Below are 16,579 nucleotides of genomic sequence, written 5' to 3' on the forward strand. Positions count from 1 at the left end.
CTTTGCTTCTTCTTCTTTGTTTGTGCAAATATTTTTTTAAATGTGACTAATCGTTAAAATTTTATCAAATTAATTCTTTAAAATAAAGCATAGAAATGACATTATTTTTATTTACATACATTTCTTTCAAATAGGAGTAATCTTTTAACTTAGAATTTTCTATCTAGGTATCCTTCAAAGCCTACTAATCGTACATGGATATCTTTTTAGTTACTTTTTATTAACAATATATATTAAAATACAAAAGATGGCCTCAATCAAGAGAAAGAGGCATGGAATCAGAATGAGTGTATGATCTTTCTACTATTGAATAAATTAAAATTTAGATATTTATACAAATAAAAAACGATCAAGAGTATCAAACAAACAACATTGATTTCAAAATCTATAAGCACATATATAAATATATTTTGAGAGAACCGAATCAATAACATTAATTTACTAATTCAAGCTAGCCATATAGCCATTTTATTATTTATCCTTTCTATCAATTAAAAAGTTTTACTAAATTTTAGTCAATATATTAAGCTATCTAGCCTAGCTTATAAATAATATATAAATATACATATGTTAATTTGCATGAGCTTTAATTACAATAGTGGACTATAGATATGTATTATTGTTGTAAATATAAACGGCTGATCCTGATGGTTAGTGTATGTGAGAATAATTTTTTTAAGGAATAATTAAAGAATCATATATATGTTTTAGTATACATACATCCTCTTATTTAAAAGTAAAACGTATAAAAAAGATTAACTTAGAATGTGATATGCCTCGAGTGTTGGGGTTTAGCAGTTTAGTCCAGAAGGAGGAGGACGAGAGTGGCCATTAAAAACTTTGGCCAGTGTGGGATTATCCACTGTCCACTGACCCTTTTCCTATCAGACTCTCTCAGTGCTCGTACAAAGACTGCAGACCCCTCTCTTTCTCTCTCTCTTTAGTATGAGTATGAGATGGATGTTCACATGCAAAAGAGAAAGTGACGACCAAGTTGGATTAATGTCTCCCAGCCATTTGCAAGCCAAATCCAGTTGATGCTCCCCATACGAAGGCAACCAGCGATGTCTAGTGAAAGAGAATTCGAACAAGTGTGCATGGCTAAAGAGAAGCACGTGATCTCCCTGGGGTGCGGTCTCCTGTAGTACTGCTACCTCCCAATCCTTTATACTATGTTCGGATAGAGAGAATAGGAGAGAATAGAAGAGAAGAGAAGAGAAGAGAAGAGAAGAGAAGAGAAGGTAAGGGAAGATAAGAGAAGATTTTAGTCTCTCTCTCTCTCTCTCTCTCTCTCCTAAAATTTGTAGCTAAATAGTGAATTAAGCGAGTTGTTAATGAGGTTGGTAGGTTTATAATAACAGAGAATACATAAGTGAAGAAGGGAATTTTTTATTCTACAAAGTTAGAAACTCTTAATATTAATCAGTACCTAGCTTCCTGGATGAGAGCATGAGATGCCACGTGGAATTATCTTATTCTCTTTTTTTTTGTACGGCTGGTTATAATCTTTTTGAGGGTCATCGGACGGTGGACGAGTCTACCACGTGTCACGTCCTCCTTAATTATTTGCCAACCAGCTTTGCTTCACGTGGAGCTCCACATGCCAAAGGCCATCCCCCATCACATCCATGCCATAACCACGATGCATTGTTTTGCAAAGGATGGTAAAAACTTCAACAATTATATATATATATATATATTGATTCTATAATTTGTGGTCAAGTTGGGCCCTACCAATAATCCATGAGTTCTTGTTTTGGTTACCCATGGTGTTGCATAATTTTGTGGCATTTAATGGTTACATGTCTCCTATGTTTACCGAGTGATATAAATATTATCGTAATATAGTGGTTGGAGGACTTAGATGTGATCATTATGGTCTTAACTTCAAGTTCTACCTATGCATTGTAATATAAGGAGTTTATGCTACAATGTGGTATGTAAGTTTTATATTTATAATTAGAGAGGGCTGTCCTTGTAGCTTTCACTTCCTAGTGATATTTAAAGAGGCACAAACTTATCTGTTATAGTGAGGTGACATATTTGTTACTATAATAAAATTAAGAGGTTAAACGGTTTCATCTTCAAATTTATCTTAACTTGTATACAAAATTTCAAAATTGTAAAAAATCTAAGCGATAATTTTTTAAACACTATGTAACATTTGAACATTTCTATATAGACTTCAAAATTGGGATATAGTGTGGCTTCAAGCTGGTAAGTAATAGGTGAATACTTGGATAAGAAGGCGGGGCATAGTCGTGCGTTCTGTCATAGCCCATGGCATGTGATTTCTGTGGAAGGCCCACAATTGCCTCATTTTTTATTTTCTGAGAAGAAAACGACCACCAAGTAGCTTTTGTTTTGAGTGCTAGCTCTGTCCATCGATAATCTAATCCTGGACCACAAGACTCGGTTAGCCTAAATCGGCTTAAAAATCAGGCTACCTAGACCTGGCCACCTAGTTTTAGTTAGGCGGGATTGGAATTTATTGCTCGCAATCGAAATGGAAAATTTGTTAATTCTAACTAGGGCTACTTAGGGTTTTGCTGATGACCCATTTATTGTTAAAGCAAGGGCTATGTTGTTCATCTATCTAAAGCTTGTAATCATTATATGAATTTCATGATTGTTGAAACAAATTTAAAGATACTCATCAATTTTATCAACACAAGATTTAGTCCGTTGAGATTCTGCATATCTCAGACATCCACCATCTCTCTTCTACAATTTTTTGTAATTTCGTTCTCGTTTGCCCTCGGACCAATAATCATCCAGCCGATTGGCTTATAAAACCTGATTATACTAACAATTTCATTTCTATTTAGGCCATGTTGACCCATTTTGGTCTTCTTGAGATCTTGTATAGGGATACGCTATGTATCGTTCTGGATATCTGATGTCGTTTTGCGCCCTTTTTGTTGTTAATGGAATTTAGCTTTTTACCAACAACAACAAAAAAAGAAAAAAAAGCCATTGCTTTGAAAATCATGGGCTTTGGATTTATATTAGATTGGTTTAAAAGTGCTCTGGCCTATGGGCCTCTATTCTATTATATTGGGCTCTTAATGAAAGAAGGTAGACTCAATCCCCACATTTATTAATGGCATGCATTACTTCCACTTTGGCCATCATATATCTCTATCTTTCTACAAACATTGGAAACAAAGCAAGATAATTGCCACTATTATGCTCTCCATACTCCCTAGTAACTCTCCAAGCTCCTTTGCCAACTATAGTAAGATGCATCAAACCACCCTATTTAAAGATCCAATTCCAACCTATGAGGAACTAATCATTAGTGGATCTAACAATTCTAGGCCAGCCTAGCATTGCAATTAAGCCCCTAGTTTTCTTAATGACCTTAATACCCTACTATTAAATTCAGAATTAAAATTTTAAGTCAAATAAAAACTACTTAAATTTTTTTTTTTACTCTTTATTTTTAAAACTAAGGAAATATTTTTTTTCTAATCTATCCATTAATCGAAGTTGATATCGAATGAGAAATATCTACATGAGTGTTTTCTCCTCTCTTTTCTTTAATTTTAAGTTCAAACTTTCAGTGGCATAGCTGAAATTAAATTTGGAGCTTTACCGAGGGTAATATGCAACCTACTACAGTCCAAAAGATGAAGGGAAATAGTATTAGAATATTAAAAAAAAATACCAATATAAAATCAATACACTATAAATACTTTTGATGTGCCATCATCTCATCCATTAAAATTGATTGGCTATAAAATTATATAAAAAATTATTAATAAATAAAATAAAATTTATTTCATTTTGTTAGCTAAATTAATAAGCTTGTTTACTAAACTCATTAGAAGTATAATTATCATCCGGTATTTTTTATTGTCCTATAATTTAAAGGTGACATTATAACCTAAAAAAATTAGAAAATTATTATGAAGATAACTCGACATTATTTGTAGGATACTCATATAAAAGAAAACGTATGTGAGCTCAGAATTACTCAAATAAAAAAGGAAAAATAATAGCCAAATACCTATAAATAATACCAATTTGCAAGTTTCACCTCACATTCCTCATAATACCAATAAAAGGAGCAAACAGCTACAAAACGCAAGCCAATTATAACCCTTTATTTTATGTATATCCTTTCCACCCCTCATTTAATTCACTATTTATGACTACTACGATTATTTTCTTTTTCTCCAAAATTTGCTACTTTCTTCCCCTTTCCTGCCACCACACACCTTTCTTTATAAATATCACCAGGTTGGCTCGTCACCCCCCCTCCTCCCTTCCATTCCACTTCCAAGCTCAGAATTCTACTCATATACACTCATATATATATATATTTATATATATATCTCTCTTCATATATATATATATTACTACACAGAGAGAGAGAGAGAGAGAGAGAGGGAGAGATGGATAAAGAGAGAGGGAGAGAGAGAATTCCCTCACTATAAAGAAGAGAAGAAGAAGAAGAAGAAGAAGAAGAAGAAGAAGATAACAGAGGGGTAGACATAGATAGGTAGAGAGAGAGAGAGAGAGAGGTAGAGAGAGAGAGAGATGGGGAGAGAAGGAGGTTTGCCAGAATGGCTTGGTGGGCTTGTGGAGGAGAGCTTCTTTGTTGGGTGTGGAGAGCATGAGAGCAGGAAGAAGAATGAGAAGAACATCTTCTGCCTTGATTGCTGCACTAGCATATGCCCTCACTGTGCTCCTTCTCACCCTTCTCACCCTCTCCTTCAGGTTTAATTCTCTCACTCTCTCCTCTACTACTTTTCCTTTTTAGCTTGGTTTTGAGATTTGAATTTGCATAATAGTTTCCTATCAGTTTTTTTTTTTTTGAGTTCTTTACTTGACCTTTTGAGCTCATCTTTTTCTTGGGAAGTAAGAAACAAAGAAGAGAAAGTTTTGAGGCTAGAAATAGTAATAGTCCTCAGCCTTTTTTTTTTTCCTCGAGACATGCACCCCTCCCTCTCTCTCTCTCTCTCTCTCTCTCTCTCTTTCTCTCAATTTTTTTTAAAAAAAATTAAATTGGTAGACATTAAATAGCACCTTATGTATCATAAATACTCGCTGCGAGATGAATTTTAGGTGTTTTTCTTTTCAAAAAGAAATTCATGGCATGCAACTTGTTATGCTATCTTTTGCTAGCTTTCTCTCCCTTCTTCTTCTTCTTCTTTAGTTTCCTTTTGTATTACATCTTCTTCTTTATTTCTTCAAACTTTCTTTTACCCAAAAGGGTTTGGTTATCCATTGGAGGGCAAGGGAAAAGCTTCACATCTTTTTTCCTACCTTCTTCCCTAGCCGCTCCCCCCGCCCTACCCCCACACCTCCGAGTGGGGTGAAGTTACGTTTCTGCCCTCACAAATGTGGCCAGGGTTATCCACACATGGTACGGCTGACATAGGGCATAATTGTCCTTTCACTCATGATCCCATGATGCCCTTGCTTTCCGAGGGAGGGGAGGGGGTGTCCCCACTTTTGGTCAAACTGGTCATAAGTACCCAATGACTCGGACCTTAACGAACCCAATTATTTCCTAATCATCTCTCGGAAAAAATCCCCAAGAATTGTTAATTTTTTATACATAATTTGCAATGCGGACCCTGTGATTAATTTTATTTATGGTGATTTAGGTGCGTCGGTACGTGTACAACGATGTGGTGAGATTGGATGATCTTGAGAAGCTAATTGACTGCACTTACGTTCAGGTTAAACCCCAACTCTTTGATGATCTCTTTTTTTTTTCCTCCCCTTAATCAATTCTTTTTGCGAATTACCCCCTCGTGGTTTGATTAAATTACGTTTGATTGTGTAGCCCTACACCATCAACAGTGCTAAGGTGATCTTTCTCAAGCCAAGGCCTCAGTCCAGGCCTTTCAAGGGCTCTGGTAACATCTGCTTGACCTGTGACAGGATCCTCCAAGAGCCCTTCCACTTTTGCTGCCTTGCCTGCAAGGTACAAAATTCTCCCATTCTTCAGGGTGTTGTATGCAAATATGTAGTATGTATCAATTTTCTTACTCCGTTTTAAAATTCTGTTTTTGTAGGTTGATCATGTAATGCTACAAGGCGAGGATTTATCGAGCATTTTGTTCCGATTCGACGAGTCGGACTTCGCGTTCTCGCACTTTGAGAATCTCCGTATGGACGGATCCGACCTGGTAGACGACGATAGCCATATCACGTCCAATTCGATCCTTGAGGATTCACTGATGCACTACACCGGCTGCTCCGGGACCAGTAATAGCGGCCGACCCGACTCCAATAGGGCGGAGATCCCCGAGATGCCGAAGAGGAAGAAGGGAGGAGGATTTATCCCTCAAATTGTACTCTCTCTAAACAATAGGAGGAAGGGTGCACCTCATAGATCTCCTCTCTCATGAAGTGTTCAATAGTAATTAGCATCAGAGGAAAAACCAAAAAAAAAAGAAGAAGCCCTAACGGAGAAGGGGTAGTATAGAACTTGACCTAATGTATGTGTGTTTCTGTTAATGTAGAGCTCCTGCCCAAAGTGCCCCTATTGATGTTAGGGGAGGGGAAGGGGGGGCATTTTGGGCATTCTCTTTTATGGGGTCTGAGGGCATTTCCGTTACTGACTAGGTGGCCAGAATGGACCATTTTCCAGGCTCATTTTGGCTACCAATTTTGTATTTGATGTAATGGAATATGCATACTTCCATATTTATATAATATAATATATATGACTTGATATATATATATATTTTATATATCTTTACATCTTTGTGTAAGCTTTTTTTTTTTTCTTCTTATTCTTTTTCTTTCAAACTAGAAAAAAATTAAACCTTAAAAGAATTTAAATTATAGGAATTTATTATTTTGAGGATGGGCAAGTACTAGTCGTAGTGGTCTCCACTGTGGGCTTCTCTAAACAGAGTTCTTCCTGTCCAATATCACCTGGATGGTGGTTATCTTTCTGCCTATTGGCAGCTTTTCTTTTTCTCTATTTTTTCCACCCCCTCTTCTCTTCTATATCATCATATTCCTTAAGTTTTGGAATCCTTAGCATGCAATGTAATGTACCTTTTTATTTTTATTTTTTTATAACTAGTTAAAACCATCAAACTTTTAACTTTTTAATCCTTTATATTATCTTCTTTTAGCCATCATATAAACATGAAAATAGAGAAAAGATTCCAAATTATTATTAATTATTATTATTATATAAGTGTACGAATCACATGCATGCTTGATCTTTGTGAAGCCAAATTGCTAGCTAGTAAGAGAGAGAGAGAGAGAGTGGAGAGAGTGTGTAAGTGTAATAAATAGAGAGGAGGGGAAGAGTGGGAAGAGTGCAGTTGAGGTCGTTTTCAGAAGGGAAGGGAAGGGTTGGCTTTTATTGGTGGTCTTAATTTGTAAGTTTGTTTTGTTTTGGGGGTTTTCGCCAAAAATTGACCAAAAAGACAAACATTCCGAATTCCCAAACCCCCCTACTTTGCCTTTTTAAACTGCGTCCTGTCGCTGTAAGCCGAGACGCCAATTTTGGATCGCATTGCAAACCCACCACCCCTTCTATGCAAAACCAACCACAATATATATATATATATATATATAAAACAATTCAATCAACATAATAAACCTTTTTTGGGGGGGTTTTTTCTGTTATAAATCAGAAATGTAGACGGTTTTGCAAAAACAGAAACAAACAACCACAACTATTTATCTTCCTCTAACACTGTTATAGATTAAAGAACGTTGCTTTATATTTACAGCCAAACATTAAATTATCTATTCATAAATTATACTATAACTTAACTTTTGATTTAATTAACTATGGATTGCATATTTATAAGAAGAAACAAAGAGAAGAGATGATAGCCAGACCTCCAAGAGAAAGGGAGACAAAGAGAAGAAGCGGAGGAAACCAAACCATTGCAAAGTACTGATACTATATATATATATATATATATATAATGCATGCCTACAATAAATAAGAAATATTAATTTTGAATAAACTTAAGATGATATAGGTATATTATGCATGACTACATCTCGTCTATTATTTTCAGGAATTTTTTTCATATTTACAGCTGGAAATATTATAATTGCTTGTGAAATTATTATGCTCTTTCAAAACTATCTTTTTCAATAATAAAATCTAAATTAATTATCATTGTAACACAATCTCTATCCAAATATATGTATATATATATATATATATATATATATGCATGTATAAATTATTAAAAAACTTTAAAAAATATTTTAATTATTTATATGTATTTAATAATAATACATTATGAAAGTTTAAAAAACTCTCTTATTTTCAAAGACAAATGATTGAACTAATAATTTATGTCTCCTAATCTTAACTGGTCATATGAAATTAGTAATGTTTTATTTCACTCTCTCTCAGATGTCCATTTTTTTTATATAATTAAAAAAAGAAAAGAAAAATAAGTTCTGTAACTTATTCTACTATTACTATAATCAATTTGAAATAAGCAATTTTGCATATAAATCCCTGACAAATAGTGTATTTACACACGGCCGATGTTGGCTCTTATACTATGCATGACTTTGCGTCATGGCGGGCTTAAAAGAAGTCATTCATAACGTCGTCATCTTCCTCCATCTCTCTAAAAAGTATGATGAGAACGTTATCGATACGAATTCTAATCATCTACTGATTAGAGGAAAATGTACATGCATGCATCTGCCTACAGGATTCGTGCATGTTGGCTAAATGACATATTAATCGTGACACACGATAATAACGCTCCATATTTTTTTCCTGGAGGTCCCCTGACATACCACATGGCCTATATCCCATAATTCAAAGCTATGTTGGATGCCTTGGTACCCTCTCAATTAAACTAAAATCGTACGGACACTTTTCAAAAATAAAAAATGATTTTTTTAATTAATAATAATAATAATAATAATAAATGGGTTTCTACATAAACCTGCTAATTTGAACTCTTTTTTATAATTTTTTTATGGTCTTAAAATGACAAGAATGTAACTCAATCAAATAATTAAAAAAGAGATCTTTTTAAACATCTCTAATGAGATGCGAATCTAGTCAGGCAGTTGGCAGGAGGAGCCAGGGGGAGGTGTAGATCTTAGTACATCATGAGACTATAGATGGTCCTCCCACCAAGTCAAAGACCTGATCATGGAATCTCAAATCTTTTTGATTGAGGTGCTTATCACTCTCTATTAACATTCATTTTAAACCTAGGGCCGGCCGCCGCTGAGGTAGAAGAAGATTTTAGATTTTAATGTTGATATATCGATTGCGTGCATATGATAATCTTAATTATAATTAAAATTAAATATAAAAAAACTTATAAAATTATAATGAGTATGATTAGAATAGTCAGATAAGCATGATTAATATCGCTGACACCCTCCCATTAGAGCACCACTACAAGCTGACAACTTTTGTACTACCGTAACCAAATCAAAAGGCAAAGTCCTTCCTATGAGAAAGAATTAAGAGGGTATTGTTATTACAAATAGGGACCATCACATGGCATAGATGTTAGCACACTTTGGCATACAACAAGAACTCTCTTATCATAGATTGCATCAACATCCATCAAACTCTTCCTACCAACAAGAGAAAAAAGAGAAAGGAAATGAGAATTAATTAATTAATTCAGATGAGATTGAATGATTGAGGGCTACCTTATCTTCTCCATGAGCATGAGTCATATGGATGGATGGATGGATGTTTTGGTTTTGATGAGCATGAAGTGTGTTGTAATGTCATGGGCTCTGGCCTACAGGTAGCCCAATAGCTAGGTGGCTTGGCAGGATCAAGTCAGCCTCCAATTTGGACTGTTAAGGATGTCATGTCTTGTCATGCCAGCATATGGGGTCCATGCCATCATGGGTCACAGATGTACATGTTGGTGGGCTCCACCTCCACACACAAATAAACCCAATTTCTTTTTCTTTCTTTTTTTTTATCGTTGTTGTTGGTTTTTTTTTAAAAAAAATTTAAGTTTTGGTTCTTCTTTTTTTTTTTCAGAAAAGACCTCCTCTGTGTTAAATATTTGATTTCTTTGGACACAACACAGAGAAGATATTTCAAATAAGACAGATAAAGTACCCGTGATTGGGTACATAAGATAAAGTTTCTTTTATCTAAAATTTACTAAGCAAATGGCTGAAATTAATATACTTCATTAGCGTCAAAAGAAATTTTTTTACCATCAAGAAGTTGCTAATCACTAAATTATCTCATATCTTCGTCATTCTCATCGTCGTCTCCTCGTGCCCAAGTTGAAGGTTTAATTCTCAAGTCGGAGTCAATCTAGATGCTTAGTTGGATCGGAGAAAAACGAGAGAAAAGTTTGTCGAAAAAGATAGAAGAAAAATAGTGGACAAGTTGAAAAAAGAGGTCTTGTGAATCATAAAATAATAATTTATAAGGTGTGATTCATAAAATTAGTTTCTTCAGGAGAAAGATAAAAAAAGGTAAGGGGGTTATTTGCAAAAGCTCCTTTTATATGAAAAAGAAAAAGCTTACGGTGGGTGGGCAAATATATGACATACAGGTGGTAGGAATTGTCGGCGGCGTTACGGCTGACATTATTTTTCGGTCTTTGAAACCGTTGAGGTGGGAAATTCTTATTTCTATGGCTTCGATTTGTCACTTCACAATCACAAGCATCGAAAGAGGAGGAGGAGGGAGGAGGGAGGAGGGAAGAGGAGGAAGAGGAGATGAGGAGGAGTGAAGAGAGCATCTCTTTAATGATATTAAAATCCGTTAGTCTTGTCAACCCAAAGTTAGTTGTTGACAGCTACTACGTGGTTGAGATAAAGTTCTATTTGTTCTTTCCCTCGGTATTTACTTCTATTACAAATATGAAATAATAATGAACGCAAGTATGTATACGTAGCATTTCTCTTACTACAGTGGAAAGGAATATACACTCTGTCGCTTAGAAATATACCAGATTAAATTCATCAAAATATGCATCATTAAATAACAAGACAACGCTTTGCATGCTCAAATGTAGAGGGGGGGTGGAGGAGAAGCCAAAGACCCAAGCAGTTTGCCACATGAGGAGTAGCAGAGATTGTACTACAACTGCAGCACTAGCTGCTAGTTGCTACCCAAAACAGTAGTAGACTTTCAATCTCATTTCATAGCTCATGATATAGAGATTATTGATTCAATATTTTAAATAAAAATTCAGAAATAGGTAAGTTTTTATATCTGTGTTTGGTTTGAGGACTCCTAATTGTAAATTCGAAAAGAAAATGAAGTGATGGAATGCATCGATTAGGCCCAAGTGGCCATAGATGTTGAGCTTAAACTGACATGAATGTCTCAGTGAGAAGGAACTCAATTTGGCTTCCAGTCTTTGACAACGACCAACTACTACTCGTGCAGTTAATTAAATGTGTGAGAGAGTATATGTAGGTAGATAGAGAGATAGATTTCAAAGTGGTCCTGGATTAGGGTAGACAGTCAGAGAGACATAATCCAATGCTCATGGATGTGTCAAAAGGAAAATAAAAAAGATAAGGGCTGGGGTCAGGAAATTGTGGTCCCAAATTGGTCAAAAGAATTGATCAATTGGGTAGCAGATGGTGAACTTTTACCCAAAATTACTAGAATTGAGAAAAGGAGGGGCAGGGTAAAGCTGCAAGGCTTGCTCTGTTCCCATGGAAGTCTAGAGGACAATCCTGGCTGACCCAATTGGTACAAGTTGGAAATATGTGGGCCACCAATCTCTGACAGTGATCATGGTGTTCATATCCAAGTTTTTTCTTCTCATCATCAGTAAATTCTTCTTGATTTTTCACAGTTTTACTGCACCTTTCTTTAGAGTATTATAAGGTCAGTTGCTCTTTTCTGGCTTAAGCTTTCAGAATAGTTAGATGATTATTACTAGCATAGCACTTCAAAAAGAGTAGCCATGGCAATAGAGCATGCATGTAGTAGTATGACATTCATCTCCCAACCTAAAATCCATCCATTGATGTATTGCAACGTCCATCTCCAATAAACCTGCAGAATTTCCACCCATCTGAGCTGATGGTCTCATCCATTTGCTCCACCCATGTCAGCTTTTACACCCTCTCTTTCTTGCTTGCTTTCCTTCTTTCTTTCCTTCTTTCTTTTCTCTCTCATGGCGGCTTATATACCCCACCCTCCTCACTTTGTCCCACACTTTTCAAGAGTGTGGTACTGCCGATTATGCCATTGGCATGAGGAAATAATTATTGAGCATTTTAGAGAATGGTGTCTCCTTCCCCTCCCACAAGCAACACATATAGTCGAGAGTGTCATATGGGAGTAAGTAGTAGTGTTATCAAAGTTTGTGGAACGAGAGGGTTTGAAAATGATGACAACACAATGAGAGTTCTTCTGGAAAATGGTGGAAAAGTGGAACAAGTGTTTATTCAAAATTTTATTCTATTTTTAATTTGGTTTGTTTGAAAGAAGGCCCAATAATGAAAGTTGAAAGCAATAGGACAGGGGGGAGGTTGGGTTTGGGTTGTTGGGCCCCCACTGCTCTCCCCCCAGGCCATCTAATTTTGCAGGAGAAAGGGGAGCAGCTTGCAGCTTGCAGCTATTCAGATCCCTATCATTGTACATCACTTTGAACTTTGACCATTTGTCTCCCTATTTGCGTCTCTTTCTCTCTCTCTCTCTCTCTCTCTCTAAAATTGTTGGTTGTCACACCCCCAAAGGAAAAGTTACATTTACCTTGTTGGCCAACTACCAAATAATATTTACAAGAAGGGGGAGAAAAAAAAAAAAGAAAACCCTTATGAGAAATGTTAGGTACCCTATATAGTTGGGAGAGCATTGATTTTGAGATAGAATTTGGCCCAATTATTAGAAGCCCATGGGCCAAACTAAGTTTAGGCTTTTGGTTAATGCAACACAAGGAAGGCTAAACTTAATTCTATAACTATTCACTTTATATATTTGTTAATCCTTGTTTCATTCGGATCTAGATAACTTTATTAATTTATTTTCATCTAAAACAATAACTGACGTCATGCGCCCGAGATTCTACGTCAGCAAGAACCGAGTCAACCGACCCTTCCTCGAATCACGCTTTCTTCTAGAAGGCGTAATCCCCCAATCCCACGCAAAGTGCTCAAGATTCCCAGGTGATACCTACTCCAACGGCCAAGATCTAATCAAGGTCAACCATTAAAGTCTTTCTCTCTCTCTCTATATATATATTTATATACATGGCTTCCTCTCCTCCTCTCTATTCCTATCAAATATCTATCCAGTGACTCAATACAATGAGTGACCCTAGCTTGAGCCGGGCGAATTGGACCCCGTATTCCACCGCCCTACCGTCGATGCACGGGAACACACTTTTCGCCCTAGAAACAAGCATATCAAGATCGATTGCTACCGTATCAGCTTCCGGGTCGTCAACACTGAGCATCAGGGGTCAAGGTGGGAAGTCTGCTCGAAGGCGAACGAGAGCCTCTCAAAGGCCTCCGACGATGCTGCTCAACACCGACACGACTAATTTTCGCGCCATGGTGCAACAATTCACAGGCATCCCCTTGAGCCCATATTCGTTAGGGCCCGCTTTGAGCAAAGGCCCAATCATCAACTGCAGGCCCAATAATTTTAATGAACAACCTCATCAAGCAACAGCAGTGGATCACATAGGACACTCCCACCAGCTGCAGCTATATGATCAGCATGAGGAATTCCTTAACCCTTCCAACTTGGAGATGATGCTAAGGAGATCTAATGGCAGCTCTACTTGAGAAAGAGGAAAGAGATTTCAATAGAGACATTCACCAGAGCTTCTGTTGATGGTATCCGACAGATTTGACTCAATTTGCAATGATGCCAAGGATTGAGGTTGATATCCAACTAACGAGGAGAAAACCAAGTCCTTTGATGCTGACTTTTGCACCACCTTTTTTTTTTTATATATTAGTGTTTTGGTATACCTATATCCACTTGTAGCCTTTTGTTTTCATTGTTATCTGTATTTGGGCAAGTGTGAAAATGGTCCTCACAACATATAAAAATAATTTAGAGGATTCAGGTGATGAATTATATAGTCACATTCTCCAATGAAGAATGAATACATGAAAGATATAGTCTTGGAATCTACATCTTCAACTGTAGAGAGAATTCATGACAGAATAAAAGATTAACTACTATAAGGTTGCAACCACTGATCTCCATCAATGAAAGTAGTGTTCAATAAGGAAGATGCTTGAGTGTCATTAAGCTTTTGAACATACGGAGCTCTCATGGTCATATTTGCACCTGCACCACTGCACTTATACTCTCCATAAAAGATGGTCCTGTTAGGGCACCAGAACAAGAAAATCTTTTCAAATTATTTTTACAATTCAAATTGCTAACATTTATGGGTCATCTAAAATTAAGGATAAGAAAAAAAATAATATATATAAATGATTAGTGCTTACTGATCTCTAGTCGGATCATTGAAGTCATTCCATCCTTCAGGAGAGATTATATCAGACATAGTGGTGTAAGCAAACACAACGCGAGAATAAGGCCTCCAAGCTCGACCTAACCATATTCTTCCGGTTCCTCCGATCGAGCAATTCACAAATACAAAGCCAGTGTTCTCGTCACTAGATGCTCGACCGTGTGCAGTGACAGCTCCATTGATGATCTTGAGGCCAACCGGAACCGGTGTTGCTATTGAAATTAATTTACAATCCTGAAACACAAGCATATGAAGTAAACCACTTCGACATGGTATCAAAGTCAAGCTCAACCTTTTTCTTTCTTATTTATTATCTTTTCCTTTTGGTTAAAAGATAGTTGAAAAGAACAATCTAGATGTCACCTGGCATGGATTGTAATAATTTTATTTTCTCATTTAATTACTTGACTTAGAATTAATTCAAAGTGGTAGCAGAGTAAGTAGAGTCTTGCATTTTTTTTTAATATTTATTATAAAAAAGGTAGAGTATTTGCATTGAAATAAGTTACCTCATACAGTGACCTGCCATCTCCAAAGATGAAATCAATAGAGCCTTGTATGAAACACTCTTTGAAATAGTGTCTTCCTCGGTCGTCGTGCAGCGTATCCTGAGCCCCGAAGAACCCGCAACCCCAGAAGGCGGCCTGGTCGCCGCCGACGCGAACCGCCAGCGCCTGAGCTCCGACGTCGCCGGGATTTGGCAGAGGTGCAACATTCTAGTACGTGTTACATGCAATGATAATAATAACTTAGATTTAGTCCTTAAAAAATTGCTCAAGAAATTAACAAGAGTGAGCAAATGGGTGTTGGGATTGTTAGTACAATGAAGCTTATGTTCTTTGCAATGAAGTTTGATCCGTAAATGGCGACGGATGCGCTGAAAAACGTGCCGTGCGACGAGTTGGCCGTGTCGTTCCATGCGATCGCTGTTGTATCGAATCCTTGTCCTTGGAATGTGATGTTGGGCTTCGTCCTTGGGATTGTTACCTTCTCGCTATCATCATGGCGATCGTGATTAATTACAACCAAGTACGAAATAGTAATGGAATATTAACAAAAAAACAGAGAGGTATTTTAGCATTTTTAATGTTAGAATGGAAGAAATTAAAGAAAAAAAAAGGAGAGAATCAAGCTTACTAGTATATGCCCTTGTTGATCCATATAATGGTTCTTATCAGGCTAAAATTTCCAACAGTGTCTACTGCCGATTGCACCGTCGTGAAGTTGCAGCAACCATTGCGATCGACACATAATATGGATGTAGTGTTCGTGTCGGGTGGAGGGAAGTTAGAGGGGAAACCATCACAGATTGAGCTATTAGAAGCTGCATCATTGTGGCGCCGGTGACGGTGGTGATGATAGTTGTTGTTGTGCGAGCTCTTAAAGTAACTCGAAAAGAGTAGTACTTTAGGCAGCAAAGATGGTGCGAGGAGAAGAAATTTGAGGTATGGTGGATTTTGCAATATAAGTTGTGTGGAGAGGAAAGCTACAAGAATGGCAGATAAAAGAGTGAGTGAAGTAATTCTGGAGCTCATAGTGATTGGATTTAGAATTTGGATGAGGGGGAGAAGAGGAGGTTCCAGTAGGTATATGGGATGGGGAAGACTTTAGATGCACTTGAAGCTAGCAACAAGGCTAAATGGCATGCCTTGCAAGATGCAAACCACCTTTGCCTTCAAGTTTAATATGTCAGTCAACCTACCAAAGTTGCTAAGGTTCTTGATGGCATGAAGAATAATTTAACTACTCAAGATGAATGCAGCAAACATTTTAATATATATATATATATATATATATATACATGAATGCAATGATAAAAAGATTAATTACTTAGTTACTTCTTCCTTCACATGGAAGCATAGGGATATGAGTGCTAGGATAATTGAGTGCTTCTTTTTTCACGCCTCCAAAGCCAATTGTTATGTCTATTAGTTTATTTTTTCATATAAACCTTTATTTATTTATTTATTGTAACACCTCTATCAATTTTTTTCTATTTTATTTCCTCTAAAATAAAGGTAAAATAATCCCTAGAGACCAATATAGACATACATTTCGGAGGTGTTAAATAGTTAATGGGCCCAATATCAAAATAGCCATTTGGGCCTTAAGTTAAACAATTAGGAATCCAGATCCGGCCCAAATCATTTAGGCCCAGGCTG

General features: G+C 36.5%; 3 protein-coding genes across 3 annotated transcripts in view; 2 read left to right on the top strand and 1 right to left on the bottom strand.

The window, feature by feature from the left end:
- Positions 1-16,579, top strand: part of LOC140771950 (protein CYSTEINE-RICH TRANSMEMBRANE MODULE 9-like) — a 97,977-nt gene that overhangs the window by 67,658 nt on the left and 13,740 nt on the right. The window lies entirely within an intron of this gene.
- On the top strand, positions 4,301-6,664 carry LOC140772279 (protein RGF1 INDUCIBLE TRANSCRIPTION FACTOR 1-like). The gene is made up of 4 exons (XM_073114268.1): positions 4,301-4,725; positions 5,619-5,693; positions 5,801-5,941; positions 6,033-6,664. Exons 1-4 carry the CDS (start codon positions 4,546-4,548, stop codon positions 6,366-6,368), a joined length of 732 nt encoding a protein of 243 aa, XP_072970369.1. The 5' UTR covers positions 4,301-4,545; the 3' UTR covers positions 6,369-6,664.
- LOC140772105 (probable pectinesterase 8) lies at positions 13,180-15,994 on the bottom strand. Its single transcript, XM_073114004.1, has 5 exons — positions 15,555-15,994; positions 15,240-15,411; positions 14,927-15,133; positions 14,392-14,651; positions 13,180-14,265 (listed from the first exon to the last, which is right to left on the bottom strand). Exons 1-5 carry the CDS (start codon positions 15,950-15,952, stop codon positions 14,109-14,111), a joined length of 1,194 nt encoding a protein of 397 aa, XP_072970105.1. The 5' UTR covers positions 15,953-15,994; the 3' UTR covers positions 13,180-14,108.

The sequence above is a fragment of the Typha angustifolia genome, chromosome 12 (genome assembly GCF_048772165.1).
Source record: "Typha angustifolia cultivar Huaian chromosome 12, ASM4877216v1, whole genome shotgun sequence".
In the NCBI taxonomy this organism is placed as follows: Eukaryota; Viridiplantae; Streptophyta; class Magnoliopsida; order Poales; family Typhaceae; genus Typha; species Typha angustifolia.